The sequence below is a fragment of the Pollachius pollachius genome, assembly GCF_949987615.1.
Source record: "Pollachius pollachius genome assembly, chromosome: 2".
Lineage (NCBI taxonomy): Eukaryota > Metazoa > Chordata > Actinopteri > Gadiformes > Gadidae > Pollachius > Pollachius pollachius.
In genome coordinates this window covers 35399630-35421020 of record NC_136935.1, presented here as the reverse complement: position 1 = coordinate 35421020, position 21391 = coordinate 35399630, and the positions used below count along the sequence as shown (strand labels likewise).

Sequence of the window (21391 nt, the reverse complement as noted above, 5' to 3'; positions counted from 1 at the left end):
TAAGTAAGTAAATAAAATGTGCATATAAAAATGTAAAATATTCAATGTTCATATTGCTGTAGAAGTGTCATCATTGCTATAAAAAGGTTGAGATAAGATTATACGTGTGTAAATCCAATTTTTTAAACCGAGCTGTTAGACTAGCTTCTCTCTCCACCTCTGTGTTCACCCCCCTCTCCTTTTTCTCTCCCTCCCCCCAGTGGAGCACTATGGGAACTTCTCCCCCCTGGCCAGCCCCATGTCCCCCTGCTCCTTCTCCTCCAACCCCTCCTCCCGGGACTCCTCTCCCAGCCGGGACTTCTGCCCGGCGGTCAGCGTGCTGCGCTCCCCCATCACCATCCACCGCTCGGGGAAGAAGTACGGCTTCACGCTGCGCGCCATCCGGGTCTACATCGGGGACAGCGACGTCTACAGCGTGCACCACATCGTCTGGGTGAGGCTCCGGGGGGGGATCCACGCTCGCTGTTTAGGTCAACCCAAGGGCCGTTTCAAGGAATTTGGGGGCCCCAAGCAAGACTTCCGAGCGGGGGGGAAAGAGAGTGCGTACTACAGTGAGAGTTTCAATGCGCGCTATCAATTAATCGCCTGTCCCCTCCCTTGTTCGTTGCATTTGGGAACATGTTTGGAAAACATGTTTTATTTCGCTTGTTTCATATAATTTAATTAATTAAGAGCGCCACCAGAGGGCGCCCTCAACACATTTGCCACCCTAGGACCAGGTCGCCTATGCCGATCGCCGATCAGTTTGTCGTTGAATTTTATCCATAACCAGTCGTTGTCTTGGGGCCCCAGGCCAGCTCGGGGCCCCAATCAATTGCTTGGTTGTCTTGCCTTCTCGCGACGGGCCTGGGTCAACCCAAGGGGTACCCCTGGGTGGTTGCTGGGAGGGTTGCTGGTTCAATGCCTGGGTCTTTGGCAAGTGCCAGGGACAGCAGAGAAGAAGCGGTCAGGCGTATTTGCACAGGGTTGATGTTTTGGATACATGCACATGTTCTTTAAGGCTATAACTCAGCCTTCTGTTGCTGTTTTAAAATACTAAGTAACAGTAACAGCGAGCTTTTGACCGTGTGTCATGACAGCATGTGGAGGACACCGGTCCTGCCCAGGAGGCGGGGCTATGTGCCGGTGACCTCATCACCCACGTCAACGGCGAGTCCGTCCACGGATTGGTCCACACCGAGGTGGTGGAGCTCATCCTGAAGGTACGGGGGAGGGGTGGAGTCACGCATGGGCGCCGGACTGGCGGGAGGGTCCACCTCCACTCACAGCTGTGGTTCTAGTGCCGTGGAGAATGTCTGTTCATGGTTATATCCGAGGCCCAGCCGTGTCCTCTTAGGGTGACCAGTACGACTGTCTTCTGCTTTATGTATGGTTAACAATCGGGGGGCAGGGGGGGCTCAAGAGGTTAGGGGGGTGGTTCGACTTCCAGAGGAAAAGCACTGGGTTCGATCCCCAGTCGACTGAACATTATATTGTGATACTTGATCCATTTAAGTATCAAAAAATATAAACCCCTAACAACCTAATAAAGTAAGTAGATTACAGATTTCTTGGCCTGGCCATGTATCGTCTGTGTCGCTTTGGATGGTCTGCTCAATGTCCGACGGAAAAGTGAGATATATCGAGGAGGTGTGCGGATGTGCTCACGAGCTGGACGTGTGTGTGTGTGTGTGTGTGTGTATGTGTGTGTGTGTTTGTTGCAGAGTGGGAACAAGGTGACCGTGACCACCACTCCCTTTGAGAACACCTCCATCAAGGTGGGGCCGGCCAGGAAGGCCAGCTACAAGTGTAAGATGGCCCGGCGCAACAGGAAGACCCCGGCCAGGGAGAGCCAGGACATGTAGGGGACTGTTGTATGAAATCACATTAAACAATGTTATGGCTATGGCTGTGTCGCCAGGCGTTACATTAGATCAGGTTGGATTAGGTCATGCTATTACTTATGAAAATATATTATAGAAAAATATTATATGTAAAGTAAAGTAAAGGAATATTAGCAGTAATATAAGTAAATTGGTAGTAATTGTTCAATGTATTTCGAAATTAGCCTGTAGCCAATTTGGAGCCGCAGCAACACATACATGTTCACACATTCTATATGATCAATATATATATATATATATATAAATATATTGTGAATGGAGAATGTCACGCAAAAAGCAATAGTAACACACATTCCGACTAATATTGCATTACGGCCTCTTCAACATGCCATGGCCTCAGTGAAGCAGGCTGTATGTTGAGTAAGCAGCATGGACGTTCTGACCACCGTGTTTCTCACGCAGCGTGTCCTCCGGGCTGGCGTCCTGCGGTAAGAAGCGGAGCTCCTTGTTCCGCAAGATCACCAAGCAGTCCAACCTGCTGCACACCAGCCGCAGCCTGTCCTCGCTCAACCGCTCGCTGTCGTCCAGCGACAGCCTGCCCGCCTCCCCCACCCACGCCCTCTCCGCCCGCTCCCCCACGCAGGCCTACCGCGGAGCAGCCGAGACCCCAGGGGCCTACCTGGGTAGGGACCTGTCGTTTGGTTCGGTCTGTGGGAGCCTCTTCTAGGGGCGAGGTGTCTCGCTCGAGGGCTTCTGGTTGCGTCTCTTTTGAGGTTTGGCCACTGATGTCACTCTGGCCATGGCTGGGCATTGATATCCAAATATGGCTTTTTAGTTTTTCCAAAATTCTCTATCCGATGTGTATCCCAATGACCCTCTTGCTCTCTTCATTCATTCATCAAGTAGAAACCGATTGTGAACTCACAAGATCAGGGTGGTATCACGAGGCCATCGATTTTCAGTTCTGCGTTTTCTGCTTCTGTTTTTCAGTTTCGTTAATTAAATACCAGTGGTAACAGTGGGAAGTGAATCAAAGTTCCCACAAAGTCTAGTGAAGTCACGTTAACGCTTTCCCCCGTTGGACTGTTTTCTTCTGATAGCTATTGTAATTAGCTAACATCTCTCTCCCCCCCTCCAGGGACCTCCCCCCAGAGCAGCTCCCCGGCCTCCAGCACCCCCAACTCCCCAGCCGCCCAGCAGCACATGAGGCCCAGCTCGCTGCACGGCCTCTCCCCAAAGCTGCAGCGCCAGTACCGCTCGGCCCGCTGCAAGTCGGCCGGCAACATCCCGCTGTCCCCGCTGGCCCACACGCCCTCCCCCACCCAGGCCTCCCCGCCCACGCTGCCGGGCCACACCGTGGGCAGCTCCAACACCACCCAGACCTTCCCCGCCAAGCTGCACTCCTCGCCCCCCGTGGTGCGGCCGAGGCCCAAGAGCGCAGAGCCCCCGCGCTCGCCGCTCCTCAAGCGGGTGCAGTCTGCGGAGAAGCTGGGCTCCCCGCTGCTGGGCCAGCCCGGCGCCACGGGGGGCCTGGGGGGCCCGCTCCGCAAGCACAGCCTGGAGGCCCAGCACTCGGACTACCGCAAGGACGTGTTCCTGTGCGAGGGCGGCCTCCAGAGCCTGCTGGAGACGGACGGGGAGAGCCTGCCGCCGCCGCCGCCGGCGACGCCGGCGACGCCGCCCTCGCACCTGGCCCCGGGCTCCATGTCGCCGTCGTCGTCGCCGTCGTCGGGGTCGTCGTCGTCCATCGCCCCGGAGACCGGCGTGCTGAAGCCCGCCAGGAGGCTGGGCCGGCAGGAGTCGCCGCTCAGCAGGGAAACCCTCCTGGCCGGGAGGGAGAGAGAGAGGGAGAGGGAGAGGGAGAGGGAGAGGGAGAGCGAGGTGGAGCGCGAGAGGGAATACAAGGCAGCCCTCGAGGCGTCTGAGACCCAGTCGTCGCTGCACAGAAGGCTTGGCACCAGCCACTCCCCCGTCGGCCTGCAGAACTTCAAACTGCAGTCCCAGAGTGGGGCGGCCGCCAAACCTCCGACTCCCGGTACGCCGACCAGAATCCCCGCAGGCCTCGGCGGGCTCCGGGGCCACGATAAGAGCAGTGAGGGCCACGGCGATCTGTCTCCAAAACAACACCAACAGGACATGAAACAGTTTTCTAACGCCAATTATCTGCAGCAGAACCAGGTGATCAGAACTGAACCAAAACACACGGGGGACTCCCGGTCGGGCGCCGGCTGGCCCGGGCTACCCAGCGGGGGTAAGAACCCAAGCGCTCACCTCCCTCCGGAGCAAAGCGCCTGTACGTCAACGGGGGGAGGGGCGTCCGCCATGAACAAACCCTTCAGGGCCCAGGCGGCGGGGAAGAGTGGCGCGGACAGCAACGGCCTGAAGAGCTCCGACCTAGGCTCCAAGAGCCCCAAGCTCGCGACGCGGGTCCTGGCCCCCGTGGTCCCGCCCCACGGCCAGCCCCTGTCCCTGGGCAAGGGAAGGCCGGGCCTGGGCCCCGTCAACTGCTACCGGGGCACGCTGGACTGGGAGGACAAGTGCCGCCTGGAGGTGGTGGAGGAGGGCTCCCCCAGCCCCTCCCCCTCCCCCACTGCCACGGCGCCCTCGCTCTGCGGGCCGTCGCTCTGCAAGGCGCGGCCCGTCTCCCCCGGCGACAAGACCAGCTTTGTCTCCCAGCTGACGTCCGTGGCCAAGACGGTCCTGGGGCCCATCAAGATGGTGACCCAGGACGTGGTGAGGAGCCGGGAGCAGCAGCCCCGGGCGCTGGAGGAGAGGCAGGGGGGCGCGGTGTCATCCCAGCCGGAGCAGCAGGGGCCGACAGGGAGCGGCTCCGCCACGCCCAAAGCAAAATGGGACCCGGTAGAGGGGCCGGGGAAGGGGCCCCCGAGGGACAAAGACATGCCTTTCGAGAGAACAGTGCAGCAGAAGACAAGCACCTGAAAGGGACCCTTGTACATTCCCTAGCTCTGAGTGTGTCGGACACTTAATGAGTGGATTCCAGCTGCGGGTCTCCTTTAGAATCAGGGTCGGTCGAAACAGCTGCCACAACGGTGCATTCTCTGTTGTTTTTTTCTAAGCTAAAGTATCTATTTAATATATCAGAATCCTCCATGTTGTGTAGACCTCTATATCAGATGTGTGTCTGTGCGTGTGCGTGGCTGGGTGTCTGTGTGAATGCATGTATTGCGATACGTATGTAGTATAGGTACACAAAGGTCGAAAAGTGCTTTACCAATCAAAACATGCTGAATACTGTGAATACCAAATCCTACTCTATTTTGCACTTTTCTTTGCAGAATTTCTTTTCACGTTAATCGAAAAGGACAATGCGGAAAACTCACAAGCAAAGACTGGGTTACAAACAAACAAACTGCGATGTTGGCATAACCCAGAACAAGCAACACCGCGTTAGGACTTAAAGGTGTCAGTGAGTCCGTAGTGACTCGGCAGCGGAGCAGCGGTCCAAACAGGTTGACCCGCGGAGGAAGGCATTGTGCAGTTAATGTCCAATCACGCTGCATGTCCTCGTCGTCCTCTGTTTCTCTGTGTCTTCCTGGGTCTAGATGGTGGCGTTGGGCGGCCATCTTGGCTCCGTTTCCAGCGGTTGCAGTAGAGCCGGTTGCAGCTGGGCTCTGGGGCAGAGCTTATCTCTTTCTCACAGGACGGCCACCTCAGGCCCAGTTGCTGAGTCATCCTCTGACACTCACATGCCTACATATACATACACACACCCACACATATGCATACAGGCAGGCACACACACACACACACACACACACAAACAATGCATACATACATGCACACACACCGAGACACACACACACAAACACATAGCATGCACAAACATTCCCTAACACAAACATACAGTCACACACAGATAGCCTACACACACATGCAGGAAACATACAAACACACAAAGCATACACATACAGTACACCTACACAAACAAGAACACACAAACAAACACACATTTGGCAATGCGTACATAAACACACACACACATGAATATATAACAAACACACCATGCATACAAGTGCACATAGACACAGATAAACAACAAACACAACAAACACATTGGCATGACAGCGATTGAACATAGGGAGGAAAGATTGGTTAAAGTATGATCTCATTTAACCAGTGAAGCTGACCCAGTTTCATAGTTTTATCTACGGTTGTATTTTTTTTGTGTCTATCAAGTGAGTCAAATTTTACAATCAAATCACCGAAGACCGTCCTTGTAGATAGCTGTAGAGCCCAGGTACCATAGGAGTGCTGTAACTTTGTACAGCACAATCATGCATTCATTTGATGAAACCAAAACACACAAGAACGTAGATGTAGCATTATGTTTTTTCACTGAAAGGGCGTGCACTATATAGGGTTGTATTTATTGTACATAATAATCCTGCAAACAAAGGGAACTCAACTCAAAAAATGGTTGGCCTCCGTAGAAAAAGGTTTAAGTCATTATACTGTTCAGTAGGAGAAGTCTCGGAATATGAAGTCAGAGATGGGATACACCATCACGAAGGATACAAATGGACCCACAGCATAACAGAATATCTCAATTTCGCTCAGTCTGGCCTTGCTATTTTCTTCAGTCTCAATAACTTGCCATTCATTATTATGCAAAACAATTGCAGCTGTCGGTGAGGCCTGCCCTATATCACTGACTGTATATCACTACATACATATACAATTTGAACTAAATGTTGCGATGTGTGGAACATATACACATATATACATTGGATTTCCCTTTGGAAGCAGAAGATAATGTTGGGCATGGTCCTACACTGCCCTCAAGTGCTACAGAGTGGTAATTGGTTGAATATTGTGGAGAGCGGCATTGGAATGATCAGGGGGGATCCCATGTTATGCGACAATTGCAACTCCCGTGCCCCATACACCTCACGTCCCCGAGAGTTGCCATTATTCAACATATACAGAACAACGACACAACACACTTATGCCACGAACATAACTGCCTCGGTTACGGTGTCCTCCAGCCGATCCCACCTGTCACGGAGATGCAATCCCCCCATCAACCACAGTCATAATTCCAGCAGTGAACCAGAACAAGGATCCCTTGCGGAAACCCGGAACATGGCGACCACAGCTGTGATTGCTTAACGACCCCACCTGACTGTGCATTCAAACCAAAAGCGAAGGCGTGACGCAAATACATACAATGCAAAGACGTGAATAGATGCACATTTTTCGCTGGCTAAGCAGCGCCTCGCCTCGAGTGTGGCAAAACGTGGCAATGCCCCGCACTCTCTAGTCAGGGCTGCTTGTGGCAGTATAGCACTTTGTCGATGGAAGTGCTTAAAACCAGGAAATTCAATTCCACCAAAAGTCCGTATGGTCCACCAGTACTCTGAATCAATCGAAATTCAGAATGTAAATTGTCCAATCGTATGGCCGAACGCACGCTGCAAGTTGCGTTAATTTGCATAAAGTTAACAAGTTCAACTTTTGTTCCGCCCCTTCAATGCAAGCCTTCCCAGAATCCCTTGCCCCAGGCGAGCACGCCACCATTGCAAAGTGAATGGGAGACGAGGGCCACACTCGAGGCCACACGTTTGCTGCGGCCGAGCTGTTAGACGTGCCGCGATCATCCGCCTGTATGCGAGCATTCCCAGAATCCCTTGCCAAACGCGAACACGCGTACAGCACGCATCAAATACAAAGCATCGGAGGTGTTTTCCACATTCGAGGCTATGCGCTTGGTGGGGCCGAGCCTTGAATGGCACGGCGCGAATGATTGCGCGTATGATGCTAATTCAATTAAATATTTGAACTTTCATGCAAATTTAGCTTGATGCTGAATCACTCGCGCGAGAAAGGTTTGTGGTTTACTCGAGCAACCTCGCCAAGTAACGCAAGTAAAATATTCGCTTCGCTTTGAAGCAGATGGCTTGAATGGCGCGACCCGAACAACCTGGTTCACTGGGATTTTGCGTGATTCTTCTTGCACAAACAAGGCAGATTTGCATGTTCATGTTCAAATATTTTATCTTTGGCGCAAATTTCGCTTGATGCTGAATCACTCGCAAGAAAGGTTTTCGGTTCGATCAAGCAACCTCGCCCGAGTAACGCAAGCAGAATATTTGATTCGCTTTTGGTGTGAATTCACCCTAAGGGGTCGGTCATCACCGAAGGCCCCATCACCCAGCACATAGTCCGTCAAGTGTTCAGGGGGGCCGGAACTGACGGTCAGGCCGACCGGCTGTCCTAGATAAGAGGCTGGCCTGTGGGAATGTTCTAGAACAGTTCTAGAACATCCCCATCCTGAGGATCACCAGGGGGTACGAGGCCCGCTGGTACCCCCCGGCCAAGTTCATGCGGCCACCACCATCCAGAAGTACCAGAGGATGTGTGTGGCTCGCCAGCGCTTCAGACAAAGGCAGGGAGCTGCCCTGGCCGTGCAGACCATCCTCAGGGCCTACAGGGCCAGGCAGAAGTACCAAGCACTGCTGCGTGAGAGCAAGGCTTGGGTGATCCAGAAGCACGTGCGCGCCTTGCTAGCACGACAAGCAGCACAAAGACAACCACATCACGACGGGGAAGCCAGCGGTTCTAGAGACCACCCATGTGAACGCACACCGAGCTGCGCAGCCTAGCAGAGGACTCCACCCGGGGGAGCTAGAGAGGCTAAAGAAGGAGCTGGCCACTACCCAGAAGGAGAAGAAGGGCATCCAGGACTGGGCCCAGAAGTACCGGGACGAGATGGAGAAGATGGTATCCGGGTTGAAGTGGCAGAATGGATTGCTGGAGGCGGAGGAGGATGACCTTCACAGAATGATTCAGGAACAGCGTCAACAGATAATAGAGGTGATTACAAAGGTGAAGGTGACAAAGGTGTGAGCGATCGTGGAGGAGTCTGAGCTAAACGAGGAGCGTTCTTGCCTACAAGAACCTCCTGACGAGCATCTCCGCCTGGGGGAGAAATAGGACGACCTCAAAGAGAAGGTTGCTCCTTTCTCCTTCAACCTGCTGGTGGAGCTGCTCCAAGACTGGGAGAAGGCCAGCGGTCAAACAGGCCGGGCGCGGGCGCAAGCACCTCAGCCTCAAGCTCATCAAGGGGCCAGCCCTCCAGTATTGAGCACAAGAAGACCGTGGGTTGTCCATTCCGGAACCCTGCAGATGCTGATGGACACTTTGAACACCACTACCCCCCCGGTAGAGCCGTTGCATCCAACCCAGGTGGACCTTGCAGGAGCTCCGACCCTGCGGAGTCCTGCAGACCATCCGTATCCCCGCAGAAGTCTTCCCATCCAGGCGAACCAGACCCAAGAAGGAGCTCTAAGTCCAAACCGTGAGATAGTCCAAACCATCCCAGGATCCCTTGCAGCAGCCTGAACCACGGCAACCATCGCTGTGATCGCCACAATATTGTAGCAGCCCTGCTTTTATTTGCACAAGCACCACACAGGTGGTTTAGCGGAACTAGATGACGGTAGACTGGGTACCCCCAGCCCATTCTGTCAGCGATTTGAATTCGCCCTGCAGAAGGGTCTGGAGAAGAGCAATACATTTCTTTCTGTTTCAGATACGTTTTTGCGGGAGCCAATCACCAAGCTGTCTTTTCCCCCTGGCACGCTATTGGCTGGTTTAACACAACGACGACAGGGAAGCAAGGGCAAGCAGCCAATTGCGTACAAGGTCGTTTGAACTATGCCCGTGGATCACGCCTCTTGTGCTGAGAAATGAGAGCAGCCTCCCCAGAGCAATCTACGATTGAGCTTGGTCTGGCAATAGCCATGCTAAAACGAAGGCAGAACATGTGCTCTTCTATTTACCTAACAAATTCCCGCGCTCTCTCCCCTACCCGTATCTCACCACCCCAAGGCCCGCCCCCTCCCTCTAAGCACCCAATCACAACAGAAACACTGAACCAATACAACTCAAGATGTTCAACTTAGAACTGTTACCATATGATTCCATTACCCTCAATTCAAGTAAGGAAAGTGTGTTTTGGCCACACTCACAATTGCATATAAGGTAGGGTTTATTACATAATTGATTAGTTAAACACAAAGACTGGCAGTAATTTACTTAATCCACTCTAGAAATGCAAATAATTGTTTTGGTTTTATTCACCAACTTCATTCTACATTATGGCATATACACACTATCCACCGTTTATATATTGATGTAATGCAGTTATTCGTTCTTAAGTCAACCAAACTCGATAAGTATTTAGGCGATATGTAATTCAAGCATTTCCATGACTCCATACAAGTGTTACATGTATGAAGTTGCGTATTAGTCCCCTCTGACTAATAAACGAGTAGTATGAAATGCACTTTATTCAAATGTTTACTATTATGTTTAATCTATACAGAATTACAGGTGGTACTGTGTATAGGAATGGTTTAAATATGAGCATAAATCCAGTATATGACGACATTCCATGTTTCTCTGTACACTGACATTGTATTTATTTGTGTCATAGGGCATTTATGTTTGTGATAGATGTAATTATACGGCAGACACCTGAAGTGCAGTATGTTAAATAAATAATACGATTTGATCATGACTCTCATTCACTTTGATGCTGCTGTAACCGTTCACCAAATTGGCCGACAATTAATATTGACGCTATTCGAAATAAAACGTCCTTGTTTCCCGTCAATATGTGATCAACGGATATTATCGATGGACAGTGCGATCACTCACGCTGTATCTTGTATTTTCAAAACAAAGTATTTAATTGATATAAATATATTATATCATCCTACCTTTTATATTGATACACATTAAGATAGCAACACAATAACCCTACTTGTATAATAAAACAAACATTTAATTAGACCATTTTGATGGTACGAAGAATTATATAGGCCAATCAAAAACCGGTAGGTTTTATTACATAAATTGACCGCCGCACGGGGCCCCGTTAACGCCCACAGATGACAATGAACCAATCGCAATGGACCAACGAAAGACAACAGGAAGTACATATCATTAGCATTATTCTGTCAAAGGCGAAGCCGCTGATATGAAAAACCCACTCTGAAAACTTGAAGCAATTCATAAATACTTGGTGTAATTGGCTTCAATGCTATAAAACCGTCTTACTAACTTTGTGTCTGGCAATTTAGTTGGAAAAGCGATAATCGGAAGTACATTTGACTCCAAAGGCTAGCAGATGCTAGCCACCGCCAGTGGACAGTAGAAGCTAACAGCCAAGGAAGCCACTAATGCATTGTCCTGCAGTGTGAAGACCATCTTCCTCCAGAGCAACAAACGCAGGAAAACCAACATGATACACACCACTACCAGGTAACTTGCATTTTGTCATAAAATACTGTAGAAGACTAGGTTTCCGTGTCATTTGCCCCTAGTACATTGTAATGTATCCTAGAGCTCCTTAGCTCGTTCATGGAGCTCCAGAGACCTGGTATTAAATCACTATATAAATAGTTTCTTCAGGCCTATCTGACGGCCGAACAGATGAGTCTCATCATTGGAAAGGCTTTATTTATGCTATATTGGATAAAGATGAACAAATATATCACTATCAAACTTGATTACTAGAAGTTGTCTGGATAAGTAGTTCTTGACATGTGGTTCTGTTCGCACTGAAATCGCAGTGCAATAGGGAGACAGACTCACAGATACACTACTGAGTGCATTTGAAACCTTCAATGTTAAATGGATCATGTGGACCCCAGTATGACAATTAGTTGTTATCCCCTTCGTTTAGGGTAATGCGCAGCTGGGGCGACCGTCACGTTGCTATCACATGACTGCGGTCAAGCTTTTAACCGCTTACGATCGAAAGAAGAAACAATATCTTGCTGTGTGGAACTGCTGCTCTTCAGTTTTGGGTCGAGAAATAAGGGACTCGCGCTCATAATGACGATGTTGCAATGAGGAATTAAACCTTATATAACTTCAGAGTCTAGAAAGAACATAGACATGCTCTAAAAAGTTTTGTCTACTGAACCAACGAGAACACAATGTTAGATTGCGTATTTTAGAATTATGTATCATTAATAAACCAATCCAAAAGGTTTTTTCTTTTGTATTTTTCAAATTAAATGCCTATTTAAACTTTTAAGCTTTTATTTAAGCTTAATCTCTTATCTCTTGATTTCAAAGAAGACTAAAAATGGAGCACTGAGACGAACTCTTACCCCTCCCTAAAGTAACCATAAAGCTATTGCCAACTGTGTAACATTCAAAACCACCTTATCAGTTTCCTCCTTTTCAAAGGATTGCATAACTTTAAAACTTCCATTGTTCTTTCCACCATAAGGCCACATAAACCCTTTGCTGAAACCTAAGTCTGCATCAGGTGGTTCAATGGAGTGTTTCCATCAGCATTGTTTAAAGGGATGCACAAATGTATCTGTACATTGGACATTACCCGTCTTACCCATATTCAGACGAGTTGTTTAATTTTCATTAGGATTATTAGGTTACCTGTGATGCACCGCTGACAGGTTCTCTCTCTATATATATATATATATATATATATATATATATATATATATATATATATATATATATATATATATATATATATAGTGCTGTATTATCTGAGTGTTGGTAGACAAACTGCAGTATTGTTGTGTTGTAACTGGCACTCTTTTTGGCAAACGCTGAAGGGAAAGCAAATTCTACCCCATTGAACTCCCCTTCTGGTCACAAAATGACCCCCATGTTCCTCTGGTCTCTCCTGCTCAGTGCTGTCATCGCTAAGAGGACCAGCGGGGCCAAGCTCTGAGAGCCCGGAGCCATGAACTCTGTGTCCCCCAGCGCGGTGCAGTATGCGGGGGGAGCATTGCAGGAGGAGCTGCTGGAGAGCCAGAGGAGTGGCAGCCCTGCGCGCAGGCTGGCCGGGGGCCCAGAGGCCGCGACGGAGCCCGACGAAGTGGACAAACTCAAGGCCAAGCTAATGTCTGCGTGGAACAACGTCAAATATGGTTGGTGATGGGGCACCGTGTGGGATCTATGTTGTTGGTGGTGTTCTTGTAATAGGTGGAGCTAATGGCCATGGGCATCAACCTCATCATGCACCTGCCCCATTGACGTCCATGATACCGCCCAAGTAAAGATTCCTGTCTGGTCTTCTTTGAGAAATTCCCTGATCCACTGCTTCCCATCTCTCAGGATGGTCCGTCAAGTCTAAGACGTTCTTCAACAAGACCTCCCCCATCACGGTGCTGGGCCAGTCCTACCTGCTCAACAGTGAGGGTAAGCTCTCAACCCAGGTGCACCAATGCGTTGAAGTCCGATTTAAAAAGGGTAATTCTGTAGTGTTCTCTGAAAGGGGAAATGTATGGTAGAGAAGGGCTAATATTAAGCTGCTGTTGTTGGCCGTTGTCATGGCGAGTAGGGTTGTAACGGTTTGAAAATGTTCCCGCTGTTGTATGTTCTTCTGAAAACACAGCAGTGTTCCGACATAACTAGACCAAAAAAAATATTAAAAAAGGTATTTCTAAGTGCATATTGTTCTCTGTCTGCATTGAAGCCAGCGGAGACATCTGCTGCAGATTTACATTTTTGCTAACTGAGCATCTTTTAATTGTCATATCTGAACGGTTAAATCATTTTTGACATGAATAAATGCACCGTACTATTATTATTATGATTATATTAATAATTATCTCAGGAGACCATTTAAAGGCATACTTGTGCTCCAATGAGCTTTCCCTCAATCAGCGCCCCTTAATATCTCTCTCTGTTCCTAAGACGAGGTGGAGCGTTTCCACGGAGCGTTCGTCTCCAGGCTGTGGCTGACCTACAGGAGGGAGTTCCCCCAGCTGGAGGGGTCCAGTCTCACCACTGACTGTGGCTGGGGCTGCATGCTGCGCAGCGGGCAGATGCTTCTGGCCCAGGGCCTGCTGGTGCACCTCATGCCCAGAGGTGAGTCCGTCTATCGCTCTCTCTCTCTCTCTCTATCTTTGTTATGGTCTCTGTCTCCTTTTCCAGCTCTAAAGCCGTAAATGCTCTAAGATAATTAGGGTAGATTGTTACGCTACTCTGCACACATGTTATTGTATTGTATGTTTGGGGTGAGGGGTTGAAGATTCAAATTTGTAGCCTCACGGTTGAAAGGATCAACGAGAGGCTCTGATATTTACGCCTAACTGAAACCTGTAGTTTGGGTTTGTTAACGCGCTGGGAACTGGCCAGCTTATCCATGGCTGTCATCTGTGGGAACGGGTCGTTGATGGCCAGTAAACAGTGGGTTAGATGTGGAAGTTTTTAATTTTGTCACAACCAATGCTGCAGTAGTAGCAGTCATTGCTTGCATTGAAATTCAAGTGTTCCCAGCTCTCCTTGACAATGCAGATAATAAGTAAACACAATAAAATAAATAAGTGATAAAATAATAATATAGATTGTACATTTGCAGGGGGCATGCACTCCCCCCTGCAACTTCCTGTAGTCCACACTAGGCTCCTTCTTGTTTTGCTGACGCAGAGATGAAAGTTGTTGTCCTGGCAACATGTTGACGGGGCACTTACCTCATCTCTATAGGCTGTCTCCTTGTTGCCTGAGATCAGAACGTGATCAGTGTCGTGCCATCAGCATACTTTAGGATGGTATTGTAGCTGTAAGTGGTGAACAGGGAGTACAGGAGGGGGCTGAGCACGCACCCCTGGGGAGCTCCAGTACTAAGAGTCAATGTGGAGAAAGGTGTCGGCGCCAATCCGCACAGCCTTGGGTCTGCCCGTCAGGAAGTCCCGGATCCAACTGCAATGGGCTGTGTTGAGCTTGGAGGGCACGATGGGTGAATGCTGAACTGTAATTAATGAACAGTATTCTCACATATGTGTTCCTATGGCCCGGGTGGGAGAGGGCAGTGTGGAGGGTGAGGGTGTTGTCTGCAGACCTTTTTTGCCTATAGACAAACTGTAGTGGGTCCAGGGTGTCAGGCAGTGAAGAGGTGATGGAAGCACTTCATGATGAGAGATGTGGGGGCTACGGGGCGATAGTCATTCAAACTGAGGACTTTTGTTTTCTTGGGGACAAGAAAACAGTGCCTCATTTTGATACCTGCCGGGGCTATAGACTGGAGCAGGGATGCAGTCTACTCCTAGTGTGTTCGCGGCTGACCTCTCAGCCTCTTTCTTACTCGCCTCCTACTCTCTTTCTTTCTCTTCTCTCTCTATCTCGGTCACTCCTTCTTTCACCCCAGGGTGTTCGTAGTCGGATGTTGTGTCTGTAAATAATTTGTTTTTCCTTTTTAATAAACGACAACGCGTTAAAGGAAGAACCTATCTCTTCACCAAAAGACACAACTTTTCATTTACACATTTACAGTTGCATCCTGCCAGTTCCCACATATGACATGGGGTAAACCGAAGGTGTGTGTGTGTGTGTGTGTGTGTGTGTGTGTGTGTGTGTGTGTGTGTGTGTGTGTGTGTGTGTGTGTGTGTGTGTGTTTCAGACTGGGTTTGGCCCGACGCCCAGCAGCTAGAGGACGTGGACTTGGAAGTGTTCCGGCCGCGCTCCCCCGTCCGCGCGGGGGGCGTGCCTATCCCCAGCTTCGGCTCCCCCCGGGGGTCCGGCGCCCCCCCGAAGTCTCCGACTGGCCAGCAGGTGCCCGCCGGCGGGGTCCAGCGGAAGAGGCCGGGCTCTGCCAGGGACAGGCAGGCGGAGCCGCTCCACCGCCAGCTGGTGTCCTGGTTCGGGGACCACCCCCCTGCGCCGTTCGGGGTGCACCTGCTGGTGGAGCTGGGCAAGAGCTCCGGGAAGCGGGCCGGGGACTGGTACGGCCCGTCTGTGGTCGCCCACATCCTGCGGTATGTGTGCGTGTGTGTGTGTGTGTGTGTGTGTGTGTGTGTGCGTTTTACTTCACTTCACCACAGGTAGTGTTGTTCAAAGGACAACCCATCAACCCAGGAAACTGATCAGGAAATAGTTTAAGACTTTTATTTAGAACTTTAACAAAGTTATATAAAAGCCGGCAAACTGTTTTTATAGTCTCGCTGCTGTGATTCCTCCTATGAGCTCTAAGACCGGTTTGTTATCAAATATGACCATAGATCACCAACCAACTTAGCAACGTCCTCAAACATCGTCATTCACATATCTCGTTGTTGCCCTGAATACGACTGCCCGGCGTCTTCACACCAGGGGTGTAATCTGTCCCTGAACAAACCGTATAGATGCTTTGTATGCTTTGTCTATCTGAACAAACCCTGATTCTCTCCTGGTGATATGGCCTTGTGTCACCTGGGGCCACATGCCTGAAAACTAGTACGTACTGGTGGAACAGAACATGGGATGACCTTTCTAAGAAGCAAGAGTCTCTTCAGAAGACTCTCACCTCTCCCACGGTTGTCACAGTTAACCATTGATGGCAACTCTGATGCAATCTCTGTTAATCTTTTAAATGGTTGTCCTCCCCGGTTCATTCATGCATCTCTTTTATGTTCTTTGTCTCAGGAAAGCGATGTGTAAAACCACAGAGGTCAACAACCTGGCCGTCTATGTGGCCCAGGATTGTACAGGTACACAACTGTTCACATATTTACACTACGTTGAATATGTTCACCTTACATAACAAACCCTCACTTCATACTGGTTTCCTTCCTGGCATTTATAAAGCAATAGCTATTGAATGCCCCTCCTTTGTATGCTAGTTCACAATGGACGGGGAATAACCTTGCCTTGCAGATATCAAATTGTGCGTTCGAACGGGAATGAGACGTTAATCCTTGTGGTGGCTAGCAAAGTGCCCGATGTATTCAGTTCTTATCCGTTTTTCCAACCGTTTATGTCGCCAGTTTACAAGGAGGACGTGTTGCAACTGTGTGAGCCTTCGCCGTCGAGGGACAAGGGCCCCCAGATCTCCTCCAAGGGCCCCCAGATCTCCTCCAAGGGCCCCCAGATCTCCTCCAAGGGCCCCCAGATCTCCTCCAACGGCCCCCAGATCTCCTCCAACGGCCCCGACACCACCTGGAAGTCGGTCATCATACTGGTTCCTGTTCGCCTGGGTGGAGAGGCCCTCAACCCAGCTTACATTGAGTGTGTCAAGGTGTTTATTCGTTCTCTCCTATCTGTCAATTGACACACACGCATGCACATACACACAGGCTGCCAGAGGCATGACATTTGGTGACCTGTGGTGATGAAAACTCATCCCTAATACTGAAATCTCATCACTAATACTGAAAACTCATCACTAATACTGAAAACGCATCACGAATCCTGCAGTGGCACTGAATGATTATCTTTGAGTCTTCTTTAGCAGCTTTGGCTTGAAGACGAGTAGCTCAAATGAAAACAAGTTAGTTAATGACAAATCCCGAATGCAAACCACCAGACAAGGCAGCCTTTGAGTTGTACCACGTTAATCCTACTATGGTGGTGCGTGTTTCTCTACCTTTTTTAATTAACCGTAAAGCTCCCGTGTGTTTATGTTCCCAGCGCATCCTGAAGCTGGAATGTTGCATCGGAATCATCGGTGGGAAACCCAAGCACTCGCTGTACTTCGTTGGCTTTCAAGGTGAGAGTGGGTCCCGAAACACCAAGAAACATCCCCTCATTATGATTTCCCGCGTGTCCCATTCACACCAAATCAGTCTTCCCTCCCTTCATCAAATAAAACGTGCTTTATACAGTCAGTTTTTATTATTAAAGACTATCATTGAATTGGCTTGTTCAACCAATGCATTTGGAGAGGGTGTTTTTTTGGATGTATTCAACTCTGGAATCCGCATTAGGACCATCACACAAGCCAGTACGAGCGTGGTAGAACCTAAATGCGCATGTTTTCTGAATGGAACTCTACGGGGTATAAGCTAAAGTTGAGACCCAACCAGGGAAAATGCGTAGAGCACGCGGAGCGAGTGGGAATTCAAACGATTAACATGGCTATAATTCCATTTCAAGGATAAACCTCACGTGCATACCCTTAACAAAATTGTTTTCACAACAAGTGAAAAGCACTTCCAGTGGATTTGCGGTCACACCACACTGTCACGTGGCATTTTATATCCCATAACCCATGTGTCAACACCTGAAGTGTCTTTTGCTCCCTACCCCCAAGGGGAACTCTAAGGGAATGTCGACCTTTTTAGATGGGTGTGAAGAAGCAATGATGATCACTTAGTGTGTCTGTGTCTGTGTGTGTGTGACAGATGACCAGCTGCTGTACCTGGACCCCCACTACTGTCAGTCCGTGGTGGATGTCACACAGGCAGACTTCTCACTGGAGGTTCGACAGACACAACTGAATTGCAGTCTCTTTCAGTCTCTTTCTATTGTCATTATTCCATGCATGCCTTTTATGGCCCGGAATTCAAACGGCTTCATCTGTCTCTCTCTGTCCCTTTCGTTCTGTCCGTCTCGTCTTTCTCTCACTGACATCGTATTCAAACGCTACAGTTTAATATAGTCCACAACCCACTGCTTCTTAGAGGATAACCCGGGCCTCTCTCTCCTTCCTTTTTTCTCTAGTCATTCCACTGCAGCTCACCCAGGAAGATGCCCTTCGGCCGCATGGACCCAAGCTGCACCATCGGCTTCTACGCAAAGAACCAGAAGGACTTTGAGTCTCTGTGTTCAGCCGTCAGCGAGGTAACCGCTTCTAGCGCCAGTCTTTATGTTAGAGATATTCTAATTGTCTTCGCTGAAGAAGTTGTGTTCCAAACCGAGATCTTTTTGTGCACAGCACAGGGCTGTTATCGAGGTTCCTCAAGGCAAAACAGTACTCTCTATGTGTATAATGTGAAAGTACACTGAGCTATTGTGACTGAGCACTGCACTCTGTACTCTCTGAACAATATCTGCGTGTCACGTCATCTGTCCCTACTTTGCATTCAGAAAAGTATGAAGCCTGCTAATGAGTGTATTGAATATCTTTTGTTCTTTGGTTATTCAAACCAAAAAGCCCCAAAAGTGCTACTATTTGAGCCTGATTAACATTCAGTGAAAATCAAGTATGTCCTCCTTGGGAACCCTCTGATGATCTAAAGGCTCTGCTAAAGATCTCCCCCCCCCCCCCCCCCCCCAACTATTTAAAAATAACAACAAAATTTAAATCCCTTCTTTTCTTTCCGGGATCAAATGGCCTATTTGAATAAGGCATTTACCTTTGCATGATTTATGGGTTGGTCAGGCATTGCCATGGGCGCCACAGTTTGACGTCAGCTGTTGCTCACCGTGCACGAGTCCTTCTCAGGGGGTTTGTGTTGTTGGCTCAGATAGTGGAAAAGTAAAGGGAACATTGGTTGTTTTAAGAACCCATGCCCGTTAACAAGACGTACTTAGGAAGTCAGGAAAGGGTGATGCTGAAACTTGGTTGAGAGTTTAAGTAGAAAAGCTAATACTGAGTATTGGAAAACATAAACATAACCGGTTTGTTTTAACACCATTCTTCATGCATCCCCATGGTGTTTCATAGGCTCTGTCCTCATCCACGGAGAAGTACCCCATCTTCACCTTCATGGAGGGCCAGGGTCAGGACTACGGCCTGGAAGGCCAGAGTCCTGCCGGGCCGACCCACATCCTGCCCCCGGGGAGGCTGAGCAGCAGGGGCAGCACCACCAGAGCCAGCACGGACGACTTTGTGTTCCTGTGAAGCCGGCTCCCACACGGAGGAGCTGCTGGAAGGAAGTGGGGAGGCGGGCCCTGCCGACACTGACCAATAGGGGGAGGGAAGGAGAGCCTGTGTGGACTCTATACTCTCTTCCTCCATCGCTATGGGCTGGAGACGTCCCTTCAGCACAGAGGGTGGCAGGAGAGCATCGCTGTTTGTTTTCCTTTACAAAATAAGCTTGCAAATAGCCGGAAAAAAGAACATCAGATAAACAACTTCATGAAAGAGTGGAGCTCTGCTTCGTTTACTATACTGGACACTAAAAATGGCCTGACACATGGCAAGATATAAGATGCATCAAGACTAAGACTTGGAAAGGTTTTTTTTCTAGGTCCAGGCAACTTATTTTGCCCACCTTTCAGCGAGTGTCACAGAAGTGTGTCATTGTTGTTGCACATGGTATGAAATGGACACATCAAATACCATGGGAGAGAGTAATATAATATAGTCCTAATTTATAATTTCATCAACTCGATTAATTTATCGTGTGTGTGTGTGTGTGTTTTTCGTTTTCTCTCTTGTGTCGCGTCGTGCTCTAGGCACCGACTCATCAGTTTAATTCATAGGTGTCTCGTACCAATGGCACTGCTATCTAACCTTACCCATGATGCACCATTCTGCAGGCTCTCCCCACTTTGTGCTCTACTCGGGCCTGGCCTACACTATCCTTAGCAACCTCACAGAAATTCGCCTGCTCAATTCTTTCTGCATTTCAGTCCAGCAACCCTATATGTCCTAAATTAAGATAAAGTCAATACAGGAAGATTGTAAACGTGTGTTTCTTTCCCCTGGGCTCTGGTTGCTTCATTGCTTGTTGAGTTGAGTAAAGAGGGGTTGTTTGGTTTAGAGTTGCTATGTTGTGTGTATTGATTTATTGTTATGTTGTGTTCTTTGTTAAATGGCTGGTTATTACAAGTTACTCTGTTGCTTGGTTTCTTCCAATTAAATGTCGGCCACTGGAACATTTATTGTATTTTATTTGATCGCACACAAATCTCTCAACAGTGTTGGTTCTGTTTTAATATTTAATATTTAGCTATGACTGGAATAACGGCACAACAACCAAGTACCTTTTTACACCTATAATCTTTCCAAGTTGTTGTTGGAGTAACGTAAAGTGTAGAAGTAAGGCAGTAACATGTGGAATTGGTATTGAATTGTAATGAAATGGTATCATTCCACTATAAAACCAATCACTTGTCGTTTATTTAAAATATATATGAATTGTATTGAAAAAACAACATAGAAACATGTCATATCCTACATAACCTGCATAGATTGAACAGCTGCGCACGCATGCGCCTTTGTCGGAATCGCCGACTACACCGTTCGGGCACAGCAGCTGAAAAGGGGGCGCTCGAGCCACGGCGGTGAAACAAATCAACCGTCAAGGCAGATTACAAAGAGGGGGGAGTGCACTAATTGCGAAAAATACTGCGCTTTTATCCTATAGACTTTATATCAACTCGGGGAACGCAGACTTTCACCAGGACTGCCTTCCATTGACGCTGGTAGGTCTGTCGCACAAGCACAGTCCGCCATTCCCCTTTTTGTTATATTTAGCTAGACAGCCTTTCACGATTTATAAGAATTTTATCTGCCAATGGTATGCGATAATTCACGCAAAGGCTCAAGTTCAGCTACAGTCGCCTTTTCTGGCTTTAGCTGTGTGTGCGAAACAAAAGATATAAGGTTTGGTGCAGCTCAGCGCTGATGTAAATACTCTGCACCTGACAGGCGCCAGACAACAATTAATATATTCTTCAGATATTGACCGTCCGCGTTATTTAGCCGGCAGGTCGCGTGAGGATAAGCGCTCTCCTGGGGTTTTATCATGATGATGAATTGTAAATGATCAAGATCTCTAGTGTTTGCCAACGCAGTATTATGTCCATTATTTCAAAGGGCTGACTTGGGTATGAAACAGGATAATACCTTTTATACCTTATACCTTTTATGTTACTGCAACAGAAAACCTTAAGTGATATATTGTTCCTCA

At 48.7% G+C, this 21391-nt stretch overlaps 2 protein-coding genes across 2 annotated transcripts in view; both read left to right on the top strand.

Moving 5' to 3' along the window:
* Window positions 1–10225, top strand: part of LOC307071072 (microtubule-associated serine/threonine-protein kinase 1-like) — a 62831-nt gene extending 52606 nt beyond the window's left edge. The window contains 5 exon segments of the mRNA XM_079729941.1: window positions 201–433; window positions 1080–1202; window positions 1704–1840; window positions 2286–2506; window positions 2962–10225. Of these exon segments, the coding sequence (XP_079586067.1) occupies window positions 201–433; window positions 1080–1202; window positions 1704–1840; window positions 2286–2506; window positions 2962–4763 (2516 nt within the window). The 3' untranslated portion in view covers window positions 4764–10225.
* A 560-nt stretch (window positions 10226–10785) lies between these two features.
* On the top strand, window positions 10786–20354 carry atg4da (autophagy related 4D, cysteine peptidase a). The gene is made up of 11 exons (XM_079758963.1): window positions 10786–11111; window positions 12522–12760; window positions 12948–13031; window positions 13530–13703; window positions 15235–15589; window positions 16236–16300; window positions 16577–16827; window positions 17220–17298; window positions 17933–18009; window positions 18252–18371; window positions 19198–20354. Exons 2-11 carry the CDS (start codon window positions 12574–12576, stop codon window positions 19372–19374), a joined length of 1569 nt encoding a protein of 522 aa, XP_079615089.1. The 5' UTR covers window positions 10786–11111; window positions 12522–12573; the 3' UTR covers window positions 19375–20354.
* The last annotated feature ends 1037 nt before the right edge of the window (window positions 20355–21391 follow it).

Bases quoted from the DNA above. Each gene is read 5' to 3' on its own strand.
- atg4da (XM_079758963.1), top strand. From the start codon at position 12,574: ATGAACTCTGTGTCCCCCAGCGCGGTGCAGTATGCGGGGGGAGCATTG. The intron at 15,590-16,235 runs GTATGTGTGCGT...TCTTTGTCTCAG, and splicing joins GTGGTCGCCCACATCCTGCG to GAAAGCGATGTGTAAAACCA. The intron at 16,828-17,219 runs GTGTTTATTCGT...TTATGTTCCCAG, and splicing joins CTTACATTGAGTGTGTCAAG to CGCATCCTGAAGCTGGAATG.